At 36.7% G+C, this 14137-nt stretch overlaps 1 protein-coding gene across 1 annotated transcript in view; it reads right to left on the bottom strand.

The window, feature by feature from the left end:
- The window catches only part of CDH8 (cadherin 8), a 152076-nt gene that overhangs the window by 92802 nt on the left and 45137 nt on the right, over positions 1 to 14137 (bottom strand). The window contains exon 4 of the mRNA XM_064519721.1: positions 3746 to 4040. Coding sequence (XP_064375791.1) covers positions 3746 to 4040 — 295 coding nt within the window. The remainder of the gene's footprint in view (positions 1 to 3745; positions 4041 to 14137) is intronic.

The raw sequence follows: 14137 nt of genomic DNA, 5'->3' as shown, positions 1-14137 counted from the left end.
TCTCCTGAAAAAAAAAATCCTGAATATATACTGTTGGGAGATGATACCCACTTTTGCTTGCATTGCCACCTCTACAGCCTGCTTCCAGGGAATTCATGAACCTGTGAGTAGCTGAGAAGGCAACACAGAAACTGAACACACTCAGCTATTTTTAAAAAACAAGCTTCAGGACCAGTTCCATTTACCCTAGTGGATCTTATTTTTCAAAATTACTCATTCATCCATATGTTATGCTATCATCATTACAGGCATATATACAGAATTCATTGAAAAAATTTAAAAGAAATGAGTCACTGGGTTCTTTTTCCTAGAAGCTTAGCTGAATCTCTTCCTAAGAAGGTTTTTAACTGAGTTTCATTGCCAGCATGTTCCTTTACATCTAAAACCAAGCTTTTACAGACAAATTATTTTCCATTTGTGAAATGCAGTACCACTACAATTAAGTGATTCCAGAAATTCCATGTTTTGATCTTTGATTCCTTAAGAAAATTAGGATCAGAATTAAAAGATTAAAATGTTCCATTTCTGCAAAGAGGACATTCCTCATATGCATCATCAGCTTTCACAACCAAATTCATCATTTTGGAGTTGCGGGACAAGGCTTACTAATGTACGTTATATAGAAATTACTATAAAAAAAGAAGAAAGGAAAAATGGAGATGAAATAAGGGAAAATTCAAGTTAAGCCTCAAAACTTTTTCTGCAATGTGGTCTTCTCTCCTCAAAGAGAAAAATACATTATTTCAAAATAACTCTGAACACAGTAACTATACACACCACTCAGTACGTGCGTGGGTGTGTGTTCTGTGAAGACAGCTGAAAAGTGAACAGCATTCCTACCAGAGATAACACACTGTAATGCTAATCGTCTTTGCACCAAGCAGTGGGAGGAAAGCCCTTTAAATCCTTCTCTATTATCTTACTAGGGAAGTAGGATTTTCCAGATATCACTGATATATAACATAAAAATCAAACAAGTTGGCTTATGGCCATGTATGTGTGTGATAATCTCCTTATGCCCACATACATACATGCTGCACACAGAAGGTTTGCATGTACACTGCGGTTTTCACATCCCCATGGTGTATCATTCATGTTCTAGACAGTGATGCAAAAGTATCACCCACATATTTATATAATACATCTCCTGCAGCAAGAAATGTAAGACCAGTATGTGCTATATTATGTAGAATGTATCATCTATTAGAAAAACTGCATTGTGCAAGAACCTCAACAGTTATGTTACAGGATTCTGAAAGGTTAATGCGTTCATCTGTATTTTATGTGCTGCTTTCCAGAGAGGTCCAAAAATAAAATGCCTTGTACTGCATCCTCATTACATAAGTATTATATATATAGCATACAAGTTCCCCTTCTGTTTCAGAGCATTCAGAATTGTTACAGCATTTTGAGGAAAGATGAGGTTTAGCAGAACTTTGTGTTATCCTGAATAAGAACACTGCCTATTAATGACTGTGTTGCAGAAATGTCAAGGCTGAAATTAGCAGTAGGTGGAGATCTCTTTAGGGGGAATTAAGTAAGTGGATAATGGAAGTGGCATACATATAGTGTGGCAAGGAAATTCCTTGAACTCTGAAAGGAGGAAAGGCTTCCTTATAAACCTTAAAGAGGAGTTAAAGTAATTTTAAGAGGACTAATGAAACCTAAAAAAAGTTGAAATCATTCACAATTCATCATTTAGCACAGTTCTTGATGTTGCTACCAGTGGGTTAAAGAAGGAAGGCAGAAGAAAATAGTAAGAGCAAAGTGGGTAAAGAGGTAACATTCGCATCGTCAGCTTGTCAGCCTTGAATTTTTGTTCCATCAGAGATTAAGAGGGAGACTTGATTGTACATGCTGCACTGATTTTACGGTCATTCATTACACAGGTAATGCAATGGGATACATGCTATGACTTTTGGGGTGGTAGCTCAGAATTAGGTTTTGTTTTGCAAGGAAAGAACAGTAGTATATGCTTGCACTTCTTCAGAGAAATAACTTGAAAACCTAAGCCTCCAAGAATACCATATAAAAAACATGCAAGGATTAGGGATCATAAGACACAGAGGTACAAAACTTGTACAGTTTTGGTAATAAAGGTACTAAATAGAAGGCCTCTGAAGTAACGTATGACATATTTCTACCCATTTTTGTGGTGTTAAAATAAACTGATTTTGGACCAAATTTTTCCAGGCAGCATAGGAATACGTAAAAGTAAAGAACTGCATCATTTCACAAGTGGTTCAAGGATTTCCCTCCTTTCTTTTCCTACTCCCTCCTTCTTTCTAACTTAATTAAGCCATTTTCTTGCCTAGAGCTTGGCAAAAATATCATCTAAAACCAGGTCCACATTATGTTCGTGCTGCTGTATAATTAAAAGCAACTTAATGTATTAAACCTGTATTTTGGTAAAAGAACCGACATGCAGGCTTGTAAATTCACATATCAGTTTCAGCACAAGAATTCAATGCAACCAAGATACAAAAATCTGGAGGAGAAGAGTTGATTAAAAAAAAATGCAACCTCAACTATCACGGTCTAGTCGACACACCATGTTTACATCTGAAAGGGACCTGGCACTGAATATCAGTAAGAGAATGGTTCTGCTCCTCATATTCCTCCTCTTCTTAGCTACAATAAGAGCATTTTTGAAACTTTTTGATAGGGTGCTGCTTTGTTGCCAAGTAAGCTAAGTGGCTTGGCACTGCTCCAATTATCTTGCTTTGACAGATGTAGACAAATTGCTGAAAAACACATGTTCAACTTAATACTAGAAAACACCAGAATTTATTCTACATTTTATGGCCAGATTTTGATGTTTTTGCTTATACTGAATGTTTATGAGAAATTGATTCTATTGGTTTGATGGGTTTACTTCCCTTCTACTTTAGTGATAGCTAAAGATCTGCACTAAATAGATACGTATCTGTAGGGGATGAGGGGCTGTGTACATAAATATGTACCAGTATAGGTACATACCTGCACATTTGCAAATACAGAACAAGGAACTAACTGCAAAAATGAAACCAATGTATTAGTCCATCAGGAAATGGACTCACGATGATCCAACAAAATGAATAAGTATAAGTAAAATTTATTAAAAAGACTATTTCCTAACACTGTCTTTCTTTCTTCCCCTGTCAGACACTTAATTTCCCTTTTTATCATCTTTCACCGTAGTTTTCTCTCTTTTCACCTTCCATCTTCCCTGCAAATCACATGGGTAATTGGTTAAGTCCACTCTAGAGTATAACCATCAATTCCTAGACACAGCATCTTTCATTTCAATGGTTCTTCCTTATTACAGTTGCAGTTAGAGGAAAATAAATAAGTATGTATCAACATACTGCAAAGTGCTACATCTGTGTATGAAAATACACAGATAATTAAACATCAACAAAATATCAATAGGATTAGAGTGTCATGTTGGAACAAATCTTGATAAATCCTTCTGAATAACAATTCTCTAACTACAGCATCATAAGGGGAATATAAATTTAGCCCATTAAAGTGTTGTTGGACAAAGAAAGACACATTAGTATATCTGTTAGTCATTTTCTTACTACTAAGGGACTCTACTATTGTGCTACAGATGAAAGCCTTGCCCAAGAAGAGATTTGAAAATATGCAAATTAGCACTAACAACATAATAAATATCTTATTATTCATCAACAACTCAGTGGCATACTGGCCTATTTTAAAGGATAAGTAATGAAAAGTTTGTTGTATGTTTAGACATACATACCTACAACAGACATTTCTGGAACTGTGGCATGATATGGACCATCAACAAACTCGGGGGCGTTGTCATTGATGTCTTGAACCTTAATAATGAATTCTGAAGGAGGCTCCAGAGGTTTATTTGTGTCCCTATCGACTGCTTGAGCAGTTAGAGTGTACTCAGCTTTTTCCTCACGGTCAAGCCTTTTCATTGCATGAATGTCTCCAGTCTTGTCATTGATCACAAAGATTGTTCCAGCTCCATCTCCTGATAGGATATACTTGATTTTGCTGCTGCCAGGATCCAAGTCCGTGTGTAGCTAAAAGAAAAAATAAGCATTTTAGAGACAGAAATTAAACCCAGATTTTTTTTCCATTGGTCTAACCATACATCCTCTCGAGCTGTTCTTTTGTACTTGAATTTTAGCTCCAGTGATCCATATCTCAGCTTGAATACACAAGGAGAGTAGAGATTTGTATGCATACTAATCAAAAGTGAATGTAATCATAGGCATAATTAGACTTTCTATTTAAAAAGCAGCTGTTATATATATTTTAAATCCCTGTTCTGAAATGTGTCTTCAGAACTATTATCAATCAAAGTGAATGAGCACAAAATGTCCTTAACCTATTAGATCAAAGGGTAAATGGAGGATTAACAATAATATATATTCTAATCTAGTTGCTTATACTTAGGTATTACTTTCAACTCCTTTTCAGGTGACTGAAAATGACTGAACACTAGCATCTATATAAAAGTTTTAACTGACAGCATTCCCAAAATTTTAGAACTGTATCACAACTCCACTGTTAACTGAACTTAAAAGGTTGTATGATCTCTATTCTAAAAGTATTACCCCTGAATGGATACTTTGTTAAAGTGAGCTTCCAAATGGATGAGAAAAACCCTTACACAAATCTTCCCAATTTCTCCATCCTGCATTAGAAAATATAATATCTAGATGGTACTTGGTTCTTCTAAAAATAACAATATAGGATTATAATAACCTGAAACAGTGTAGGAAAAACAGGTTTTCTTTACTTTTTTTTGTTGTTGTTAATTAAAAACCTGAACTGAAGAACACTGGAGGCAAACAAAAGACTTCCATTGATTTTCTGTGGGCTCAGAGCCACCTCCTAAATACCAGGTTTTCTCCAATAACTTTTAATTTGCAAGGGCAAGTGCACCAATTGGTGGACAAAATGCATTGATGTCAATACATTCAAAAATATAGGATAATCAAAGATTAAGCATACAGTAATAACAGTAAGTGCAGTATATTTATTACTATGTCTAACCCATTCAATGAGAACATCATTAAAATTGCAACTTGCATTTTTTATTATTTATCTTTACCTCACGAAAGATGGACATGTACAACCTGTTTGCCTTGCAACAACTACTACTAGACTTGGTCCTGTTTGCTGATTTTTGTGCATACAGCTCAACAGACATTGTTGCTGGTTATGCATTTTGTGCTTTGATTCATAGCAGCGGTGCTAAGGCCTGGCAGCATTGTCCTTTGATACAAGAACTAGTGTTAGTATATTAAAACAGGTGGGGAAAAAAGTCTCATAGCACTAGCTACAGCCATGTCCCAAGTAGGTTTTATGTCCTACCATAGGAAGGCTGTGCAGGTTCTTTCACAGATAACTGGTCATATACAGTTGTATCTGCAAATTAACTGTTCAGAAGTAAGAGCTTAGACAACTCTTTAACAGCACCTTATGAAAAGGAATCTCAAATTACTGCAATGAGCACAATGGACAACTGTAGTTAGGTCTGATTTTCCAGTCGATCCAGTATTTACCCAGTGTTTTGGATTTGGGCAACAAGAGACTTTCGCAGATATTATTTTCTTTCCAAGTGCTTTGGACACAAAAAGGCACTGAACAAAACCCAGGGTCATCAGTGCATTCTCTGCTCTGCAGTAATACTGGCACTCCCACTGCCTATAAGACATGTGACTTCATCCCCTGTGTTTTGCTGGGCAACACATTATTACCACACCATCATTTTAACATTTTTAAAAAAGCAGTTTAATTGCATGTGAATACAAATGGACTCAAACCAGTTCACTCTTCCTGCCTAACTCACATAAACGCACACATAGACTTCAAGTGACATCTGAGTCCTCTTCCCAAAACCTTGGTCTGCTATTTCTTTTCCTTTTGTAGTTGCCATTAGCTTTTACCTGAGAATAATCTCCATAATTTAAGTTTGACAGCACTCTCATGTTGGTTGATCCTGCAGTTTTGTCTGCAAAGTATTATTAACACAACTTTTCTTTTGTCTTAAAGATTATTCTCTTTCAGAGTAGGTTTCTACTTTGTCTAAGTGTCAGGATGTATCCGTAGTGTAAACATTTATTTCCAGGGTCCCAGAACCTGTCAAGATCAGTCCAGAATCTGTCTGTTTTAAACAGATTGCTTATACTTTAAGCATCTGTTTGATCCCTGAATAAAATATATATGCTATTAACACTGCACATGAGTGTTTTGGCAGAATATTCTTAGTTGAATTACAATGATGTCGTATCATAACATTGTCTGGACACTCACAGCTCAACAAAGCAATTGGGAACATCTCCAGTTCACTGAAGTACACAAACACTTACGGTGAAAAAGTATATTCTGAATTTCTAAGTGGGCACTGGCTGGATAAACTGGAGATTCTGCACATCGGTTTAAGAATGTACAAAGACTCTCCAACTTGCTATGTGGTAATAAGTAGGAGAGGCTATCAGTATACTCTCCAGCGTAAGACTTATTTGTATTACACAACAAAAAGTTACGGTCCCTAAATCAGAAGTGGGATAAATGAAGGGAGACCTATAAAATCTCTGCATTGCTTTGCTAACAGTTAGAATGAAAATGAGTCTGTGATTAGTATTAACTTACCAGAAGAAATGGTTAAACTCCTATGTATCAACAGAAAAAAAAAAAAAAGACATTGCTATTTGAAACACTATAAAATGACAGACTAAATATTAAACAAAAAGTGGAAGTGCCAGAAGCATTTTATAACCTTAAAGTTGAAACTGAGTATGATTTGTAGAAGACCAATTTTTTACCCCAAGATTAATGGTGCCAAAAATGATAGTAATCTTAGCTGTTTAATAAAAACAAACTATAACTATGGCATTTACTGAAATCATATGTACTCTTTACAGTGATATATTAAGATGTCTTTTCTAGACATCAAAGTTCTTACACTTTAATATCAAAATATTATAATAAATGACCTATGGAAGAGTCAATTTTTTGAAATCATTTCATTATTTTGATTTAGGATTAAAACACCCACATCTACTTACAATGACAAATCACAGAACTGAAGTGAAATTCTAAGCCAGAAAGCACAGTATTTTTTTCCAAGTAACATTTACTCTCTTCTACAAGATGTGAATGATAATTTGAAGCAATCGTCAAGCTTCAGCAAGCTGTGTTCATGTGAAGGTTAAAGATCATTAAACACATAATTATATAGGGTCTAGGTGAATGATAGAGAGCCATAATGAATATGATAAATGAATATCAGTTTCTGCTGAAAACGCCTCACAAATGTTGCAAATGTGAAACTGCTTTCCACACCTGTAGCTTTATTCATTGCGTCTGTGTTTGAAAGATGACCTATTTTTCGGAATGATATTTAGAAATATAACAGGAATTTCTATTTAACAGAGGAAACATCAATAGCTAGTCCATATGTCCTAGTACTTGATATGGTACCAGAACTAAGAGGAATGCACATTTACTAGAAAACTTATGTTCAGTGAGTCAGACTCAATTCTTTTACATGAGATTCAGTTAACGAGACTTCGAAGGAAGTGAAATCATCTTCTTCCTCCATCAATGCCTTCCCTGTGGGACACACAAACATCCCCCTCCCTTAAAGTAGCAGATGCAACCCCATCACCCAATTTGTGCATGGATTTATGGCAACAAGAGAGGCTCTGGATCTTCTCCTAGTTTTAATGGTGATGCAGATGCTCTGTATTAATACCCTACTAACAGCTCTCCTGTAGCCTCAGCACAGGCCCTCTCCTAAAAAAAATGAACTTCACGCAAAATGAACTCTCAAAACACCGGACTTTCTAATCATTATTAATTCCCTGGCTATTCTGTGTTATAATACAGATGATGATCAACAAAGCCAGGATTAATGCTAATAGCACACAGTGTACTACCACAAAACTAACATTATTTTCAGTAATAATGAATGCATATCTAGAAGTGTTGCCAACACACTATTCAAATATATAGCATATATTTATAGTCTCCCACGTACATACATTACAAACATGCATAATTACAATCAATGCAAGAGAAACTGCAGAGATGAAACTTATTCAAAGAACCTCTCTGTTCTGCAGATTTAAAAGCACTACTCTGCAATAAAAAACAAATACATGAGCATGTTATTCATATTAAATTCTTCTACTCTACAGATGCTCATTCTTTACATTTTTAACTATGTTTTCTTCAAAGATACTTGGTTGTATGTATGTAGCCAAGGACTTCATGTATAGACCAACACAGCACAAGTTCCAAGCTAGGTTTACGAAGCTCTTAAGTAATTCCTGGTGCACAGAGAAATATATGAGTTTCTTCTGCAGATGGTGACTGTCTCACCTGCTCTCAACCAGCTACCTCGCCAAACGATGGGCAAAATGATGATGCGCTCAGCACACTGACTTGCAAATTCAAGCCAGAGGCTCACCATCAGGGAAAAAGTGCACAACGCACTCCAGGTCTGGTCCACATCCAGAATTAGCAGAAACTTGTTGACTGGCCTTTGTAGTAGGATTGGGCACTTTCCTCCCTCTCCAACTGTGTTGTTGATGTACAACTTGATACAGATTAGCCCATAATGAGTTAGATTATCAGAGGGAGGATTTGTAACCCCGATTTCCTGATATTTAGTCAAAAAGTATAAATTTACCAATAACTCACAAGAGGAGGAAAATCTATGTATCATGAAAATACTCACAGACATTTCTAATTAAGAAGAGAACAAAAGGCATTATGTATTCAAGTTTTTATTTGAGTTAGTTGGAAAGTAATTAATTCATCCTTGTATAATTACAAGAGAATTACCCCTTACTTGTTTCAAGGGAAAAGCCATAACATGCCTTTAAAACTTTGTATCATTCTTCTATGAAGGAATGTTCTTAACTTTGGAATCTTTCTTAAAGGATTAACTAGTGAACCACTGACATTTTCACCTGATGTTACACAGACACACACACAACACACACATACATACGCTACCCTAATGCTTCGACTTTTCCTATTTTTTTCCTATGCAACAGAAATTCCTTATTTATGAGGCAGACCCCATTTAATGAACTTAGAGACATGAGTTTTAGCTTTTAGAACTCTTTTCTAAATCCCATAGGTTCTAAGAAGCTCTAGCTCATTCTGTAAGAGTTTGGAAAGATTTCAGTGGCTTTTGCAATCATTTATATACATAACTGCTTTTAATAACTGTAATGCACCTTACTCATCATGTGTTCCTTTCTGCAGGTAACCTTTTGGTCTTTTTTGTTTCCTTCCCTAAATGATACAAAAATCATTACGTTTTATGGAAGGTTTTTGTGTTTGTTGTTGATGAGCTGTGACACACAACAGAAAATGAGCACATTCATTGATGACCCAGAGTATAAAAAATCATTCATAATTAAACTATTATAGATAGGTTCAATTCATTTGTACACAATGTGGAATTAATAAAGTGAGCATAATTTCAGTTTAATAGAATCCATCATTTTCTTCATGGATAGGCTGATCCCATCTTTGGTAATGAGAATTATAGTTGCAAAACGAGGTAGAGGAAAACCAGAAATACTGCATTATTATTCAGGGTAATAACAAACCGGGGCGCACACTTGATATACCTGACATAATGTCAGTATTCTGAACACTTTCAGAAAGAACAGAGACATGTCCATGGATGACAAAGGTCTCATTTAAGATATGAGGATCATGTAACTTGAAGCCTCTAGAGTAACTGTCAAAAGACATTACTGTTGATGCTTTTCAGCTGCAGTTTCATAACCATATTCAAAAGAGAATTAAAGCAATAATATCCCTAATACTTTCATTTAAGAGTGTAACCTCTGCTTTTGCTTGCCTCAGTTTCCTACCGTGTCGTTTTCACTATTTTTGATTCCAGATGGCTTCTTTTGTTTTCTGGTTTATTCTTTGCCACTGTCTTTTTATTTTACTTGATTTGCTAGTTTTGTCTCTGTTTATATTTACACTACAACTGCGCACAAACTGCTTTTCATTGCTTACCTTTCAGTTTCATTGTATAATACAACAGAGTGAACTGTTGTTTAAAAAGTGGAGACAAGATTGGGATCTAAGAATCTCTTTGTTCTAGTTTACTGATGATGACCTACTGATTCAAGAAAATAGATCAGGAAACTGGCTGAATCTTGATCGAAGTCCTGCCTAGTGAGACCACCACTGGTCCTTTCTGCACTTCTCTCACGTATCACCTGCATCACCAGCTTATCTGAATTTCTTGCTGCTAATGTATATATTCACCCAGCACCTTGGGAGGAAAAAGAAAGTTATCCTCGTTTTTACAGATGGGAGAACGAAGGAACAGATAAGCCCAATTTCAGTCTCAAATAGATCTGAAGTAGGAAAAAATATCCAGACTGTAGGACTACCTAAAATATTCCAAAAAAGCTCTCTACAGTTATCTCCAGCTAATCACAGTATTCCATTTTTAATACTTATAATAGTTAGAATAGTTATACAGAGAGGTGCTGATTCACATTTGCTTGGCATGCAAACTCTTCCCCAAATCCACAGCCATGTGTTCACCTTCAGGGTCTGTGGCAGCAACAAACACAGGGTAGTTTGTTTCTACTCTTTGCTATCATCATTTCAGCACATGGTTTTGGGTTGATTTTTCTGTATTTCTCACACACCTTATTTCTTCTGAATCCTTACGTTAGGCCAGATGATAGCTGAGGCTTTCTGTATTCCTAATTCTAGCCTTGGCCCTTTCCATTTGGGGATACCATCTGTCTCCCCTTCTGTCCTGAGAACGCAGCCACCACATATGACCTGCGTCCCAGTGCAGTTCCACTACTGCCTTTTGCCATTGCTTTCTGCAGCTATTTAATGCCCGACTGTCCTGTGTAAAGTGGCCTCAGATGGTTGGCACCTTTTTGTAGCTGGCTTTCTGCCTAGCTTGGAGTTCATGCAACTATTTCTGAGCCCTGTCTGCTGTTCCTTTCTTGTGTTGCAGCAGACACCCCTCCTGTAAAAGGGTCTTAATTTTTTAACCCAACATTTCTAATAGTTGCAAGTGTTCGGTGCAGTTGTGTCACACTGCCTGATAGCCATCCTTTCCTCTCTCGTTTACTTCTCTATTATTTCATCTACAGTGCACTGTGGTTCACCACAGGGGGGCTAAAAAGTGGGTATAGAGAGCCTCAAAAATTGCATGCAAAGCCAGAGTTTTCAGTCATGTAAAACATATTCCCTCTTTTGTGTCTTTATGGGAAAAAATAAGCTCTCTCTCTAATCTCCCACTGTTCGGGGTCAAGCTTCATGCATTCTAATTAACAGTGCCTCCTGCACACCTCTCTCTCTTCCCATCTCAATGCAATAGCAGTAGAGCCATTTACTTCCTTCCCAACCTTGTCAGTCCTGGAAATGAACCAGTTTCTGGTATCTTTAAGATTGTGCGAGATCTCCAAACACAGCTTCAGAAGGCTGTTCCCATTCTGGTTGACAATTCCTACCGGCAGCAGAGCCTATCTTGCTCCTCCTTCCTCAATACAGACAAAAGATGGGGAAGGCTGTAGCAAAAAAATGGTGGGAACCAACCTAAGCGGTGGGAACATCCCATTCAAGGTGCTAGCTAGAAGCTGGGCAGTTCCTATATACCACATCCTTCCCTTTTGTTCCCTTAATCATCATCTTGTTATTCACACTGTTCTGAGCTTTTCTTCTGTGTTGTTGGAGCTGTATTTTTCCTTTCCTCTTTAAAAGCTTATTATAACTTGCTAGGCTTCATTCTCAGGCACACAGTACATGGTACTTGAGCGCTAAGACCTCTTTGTGTTTTTCAAATGATTTTCTCAAGTGAATGTCAGAGCAATATCTCATAATACATACTTTTAGGATTGCAGAAGAGGAATAAAAAAGTTAATCATTGCATACCCACAGCAGTAATTTGAAGGCTGCTTACTAAATCTGTCAAACTAGACAAGCTATAGCCTAGATCAGCAGAAGCAGAAAAAAATACAATAGGCCAGCTTGGTCAAAGGTGCCAGGATGTTTCTATTTATTTAAACATATTTAAGCTGTCATGATTTTACAATTCTTAAATGCTCTGCTTTCAGCTGCTTTCACCACCCTGGCTTCTGAACATGCTTTGCACACAAAGATTAGGAGTATCCCAGAGATAGTATATTTAACCTGTTTTCCTTCTTAATCCCAGAATTTCCAATCCATGTAGAATGTACTCCATTACACAGAATAACATTACAAAACCTGAAAGCATAAAGGTGCAGTTTTATGCAGGCAATTTTTCAAACTTCAGGTGACTGCTCTGCATACTTCAGCGTCTGAACATAAGAAAGAGAGTGCTCTGTCTAAAACCACATAATGTATAAAGCTGGCAGTCCAAATAGAAGCTCTTTTCTAGCAATTGGCTGTCAAACACATCAAGAGTTTAAAAACATAAACATCAGCTATGCAGCCAGCCAGCTTTGAGCTAAAATTGAAAACTGTTGGGAAGGTACCTGCTTCATCAGGGAAAAGAATAGAACTGAAAAATTAAACAGCGAATACTTAAATATTGATTCTCATACAAACTCTGCTTGCGTGTGACAGTATAACTGATTTTTGAGCGTATTTACACTAAACTGTGAACTGCGCAAATGGGTACAGTAAATAATTTTTTTCGTATAAAAAACAATTATCAATTTAACTGAAATGTGAAAATAAACACAAAGAAATGCTATAATAAAGCAAATTAATAAACTAAACATAAGTTCTTTGAAGATGCACATTTGTAGTTAGATACTAACATCACAACATCATACATCAGAACTAAATAGATATAACATGAGGATAATTTCATTATTTTTCCCCATTTTCTTGCAGTTAGATGTTTATCACGGATAACTGGTGCAGAATTTTATGTTATTCAGGAGAACCTGGCTGAAATCAGTTATTATGATTTCATGCAGTTTCACAAGAAATTATTAGCCACATCATTTGTGTGGCTTTCAAAGCTTCCTAATGTAATTTCCCATGCATTTTTACTAAGCCATGCATTCCTGTGAATTTCTTACAGACTGACTTGCAAAGGTTATGTCTCTCATAATACAATCATTTTGCAATACCATTACATTTGAAATATTTTGCAAACCAACAGAGATAGATCATAGCTTCTGTAATTACTAATGCTTTTCTGGAAGAACTGACAGAGAGGGGAAGAACACAAACCCTTCCAAAAACACAATATTAAACATGCAGGAATAAACAAGTGTGCCCAGTCTGGCAGGGTTTGATATTCACTAATACGTTAATCCTGATTCTCTAGGAAGTAGTATCGAGTCCTGCAGTCCCCTTCTCAATACATATGGAGACAAAAGTCTCTGTGACAGTTACCACTTTTTTGGCACATCAGATACCTGACCTGTTTTCCCCGCATAAAAAATAGCAATGCTCTGATTGTAAGTGTGGACACTGTTTGGAGTATTTATGCCATTTACTGTAAGAAGCTAGCCTGTCTGTAATTCAAAACATCCAAAATCAGAGGTCACTGTCCCATATATCCTCACAAAAGAAACTTTTGCCCAACTCAAATACAGACAAATTTTGTACAAATCAGTATCACAAAAGCTGTGTGTAACATATGTCAATCTCAAAACAGCCAGAATCAATATAGACTTAGCAATGATTTAGTCTAGACCTTTATCCAAATTGTCTGAGCTCATGGTGAAGACTACTGTGGGAGGCTGCAGGAGACATCTGTACTAATTTAATGATGGTTGAATCACTGTTGGATTTCTCTACCCACACAAGCTTGGTAGTGCTTATATCACTCTATGCGCACAGAACAGCCAAAAAGCCATATGGTCCTCTCCTCACTCAGCTGTCCTTTAAGTCTCCCTAAAGGGGCATTCTTGCTAGAAGGACAGGTGACCAGCTATCCTGCACTCCTCTCTTTTGGTGTTGTGAATGCCAAAGACTTGCAGTATACCACAGACTGAAGTTAAGAGGCAAAGGAGCATATCATGGTTTCTCAGGAGCTCTTTCCAAATCATATATGGATTCCCCAGCTTCAAGGAATTGGCTGTCACGCAGCCCACCCGAGAACACAATGCCCACAAAAGGCAAACCAAAGGAGAGACACAGCTGTGTAAGGGAGATCTCT

Source organism: Dromaius novaehollandiae, chromosome 13, assembly GCF_036370855.1.
Source record: "Dromaius novaehollandiae isolate bDroNov1 chromosome 13, bDroNov1.hap1, whole genome shotgun sequence".
Lineage (NCBI taxonomy): Eukaryota > Metazoa > Chordata > Aves > Casuariiformes > Dromaiidae > Dromaius > Dromaius novaehollandiae.
This window is presented reverse-complemented; position numbering and strand designations above follow the sequence as displayed.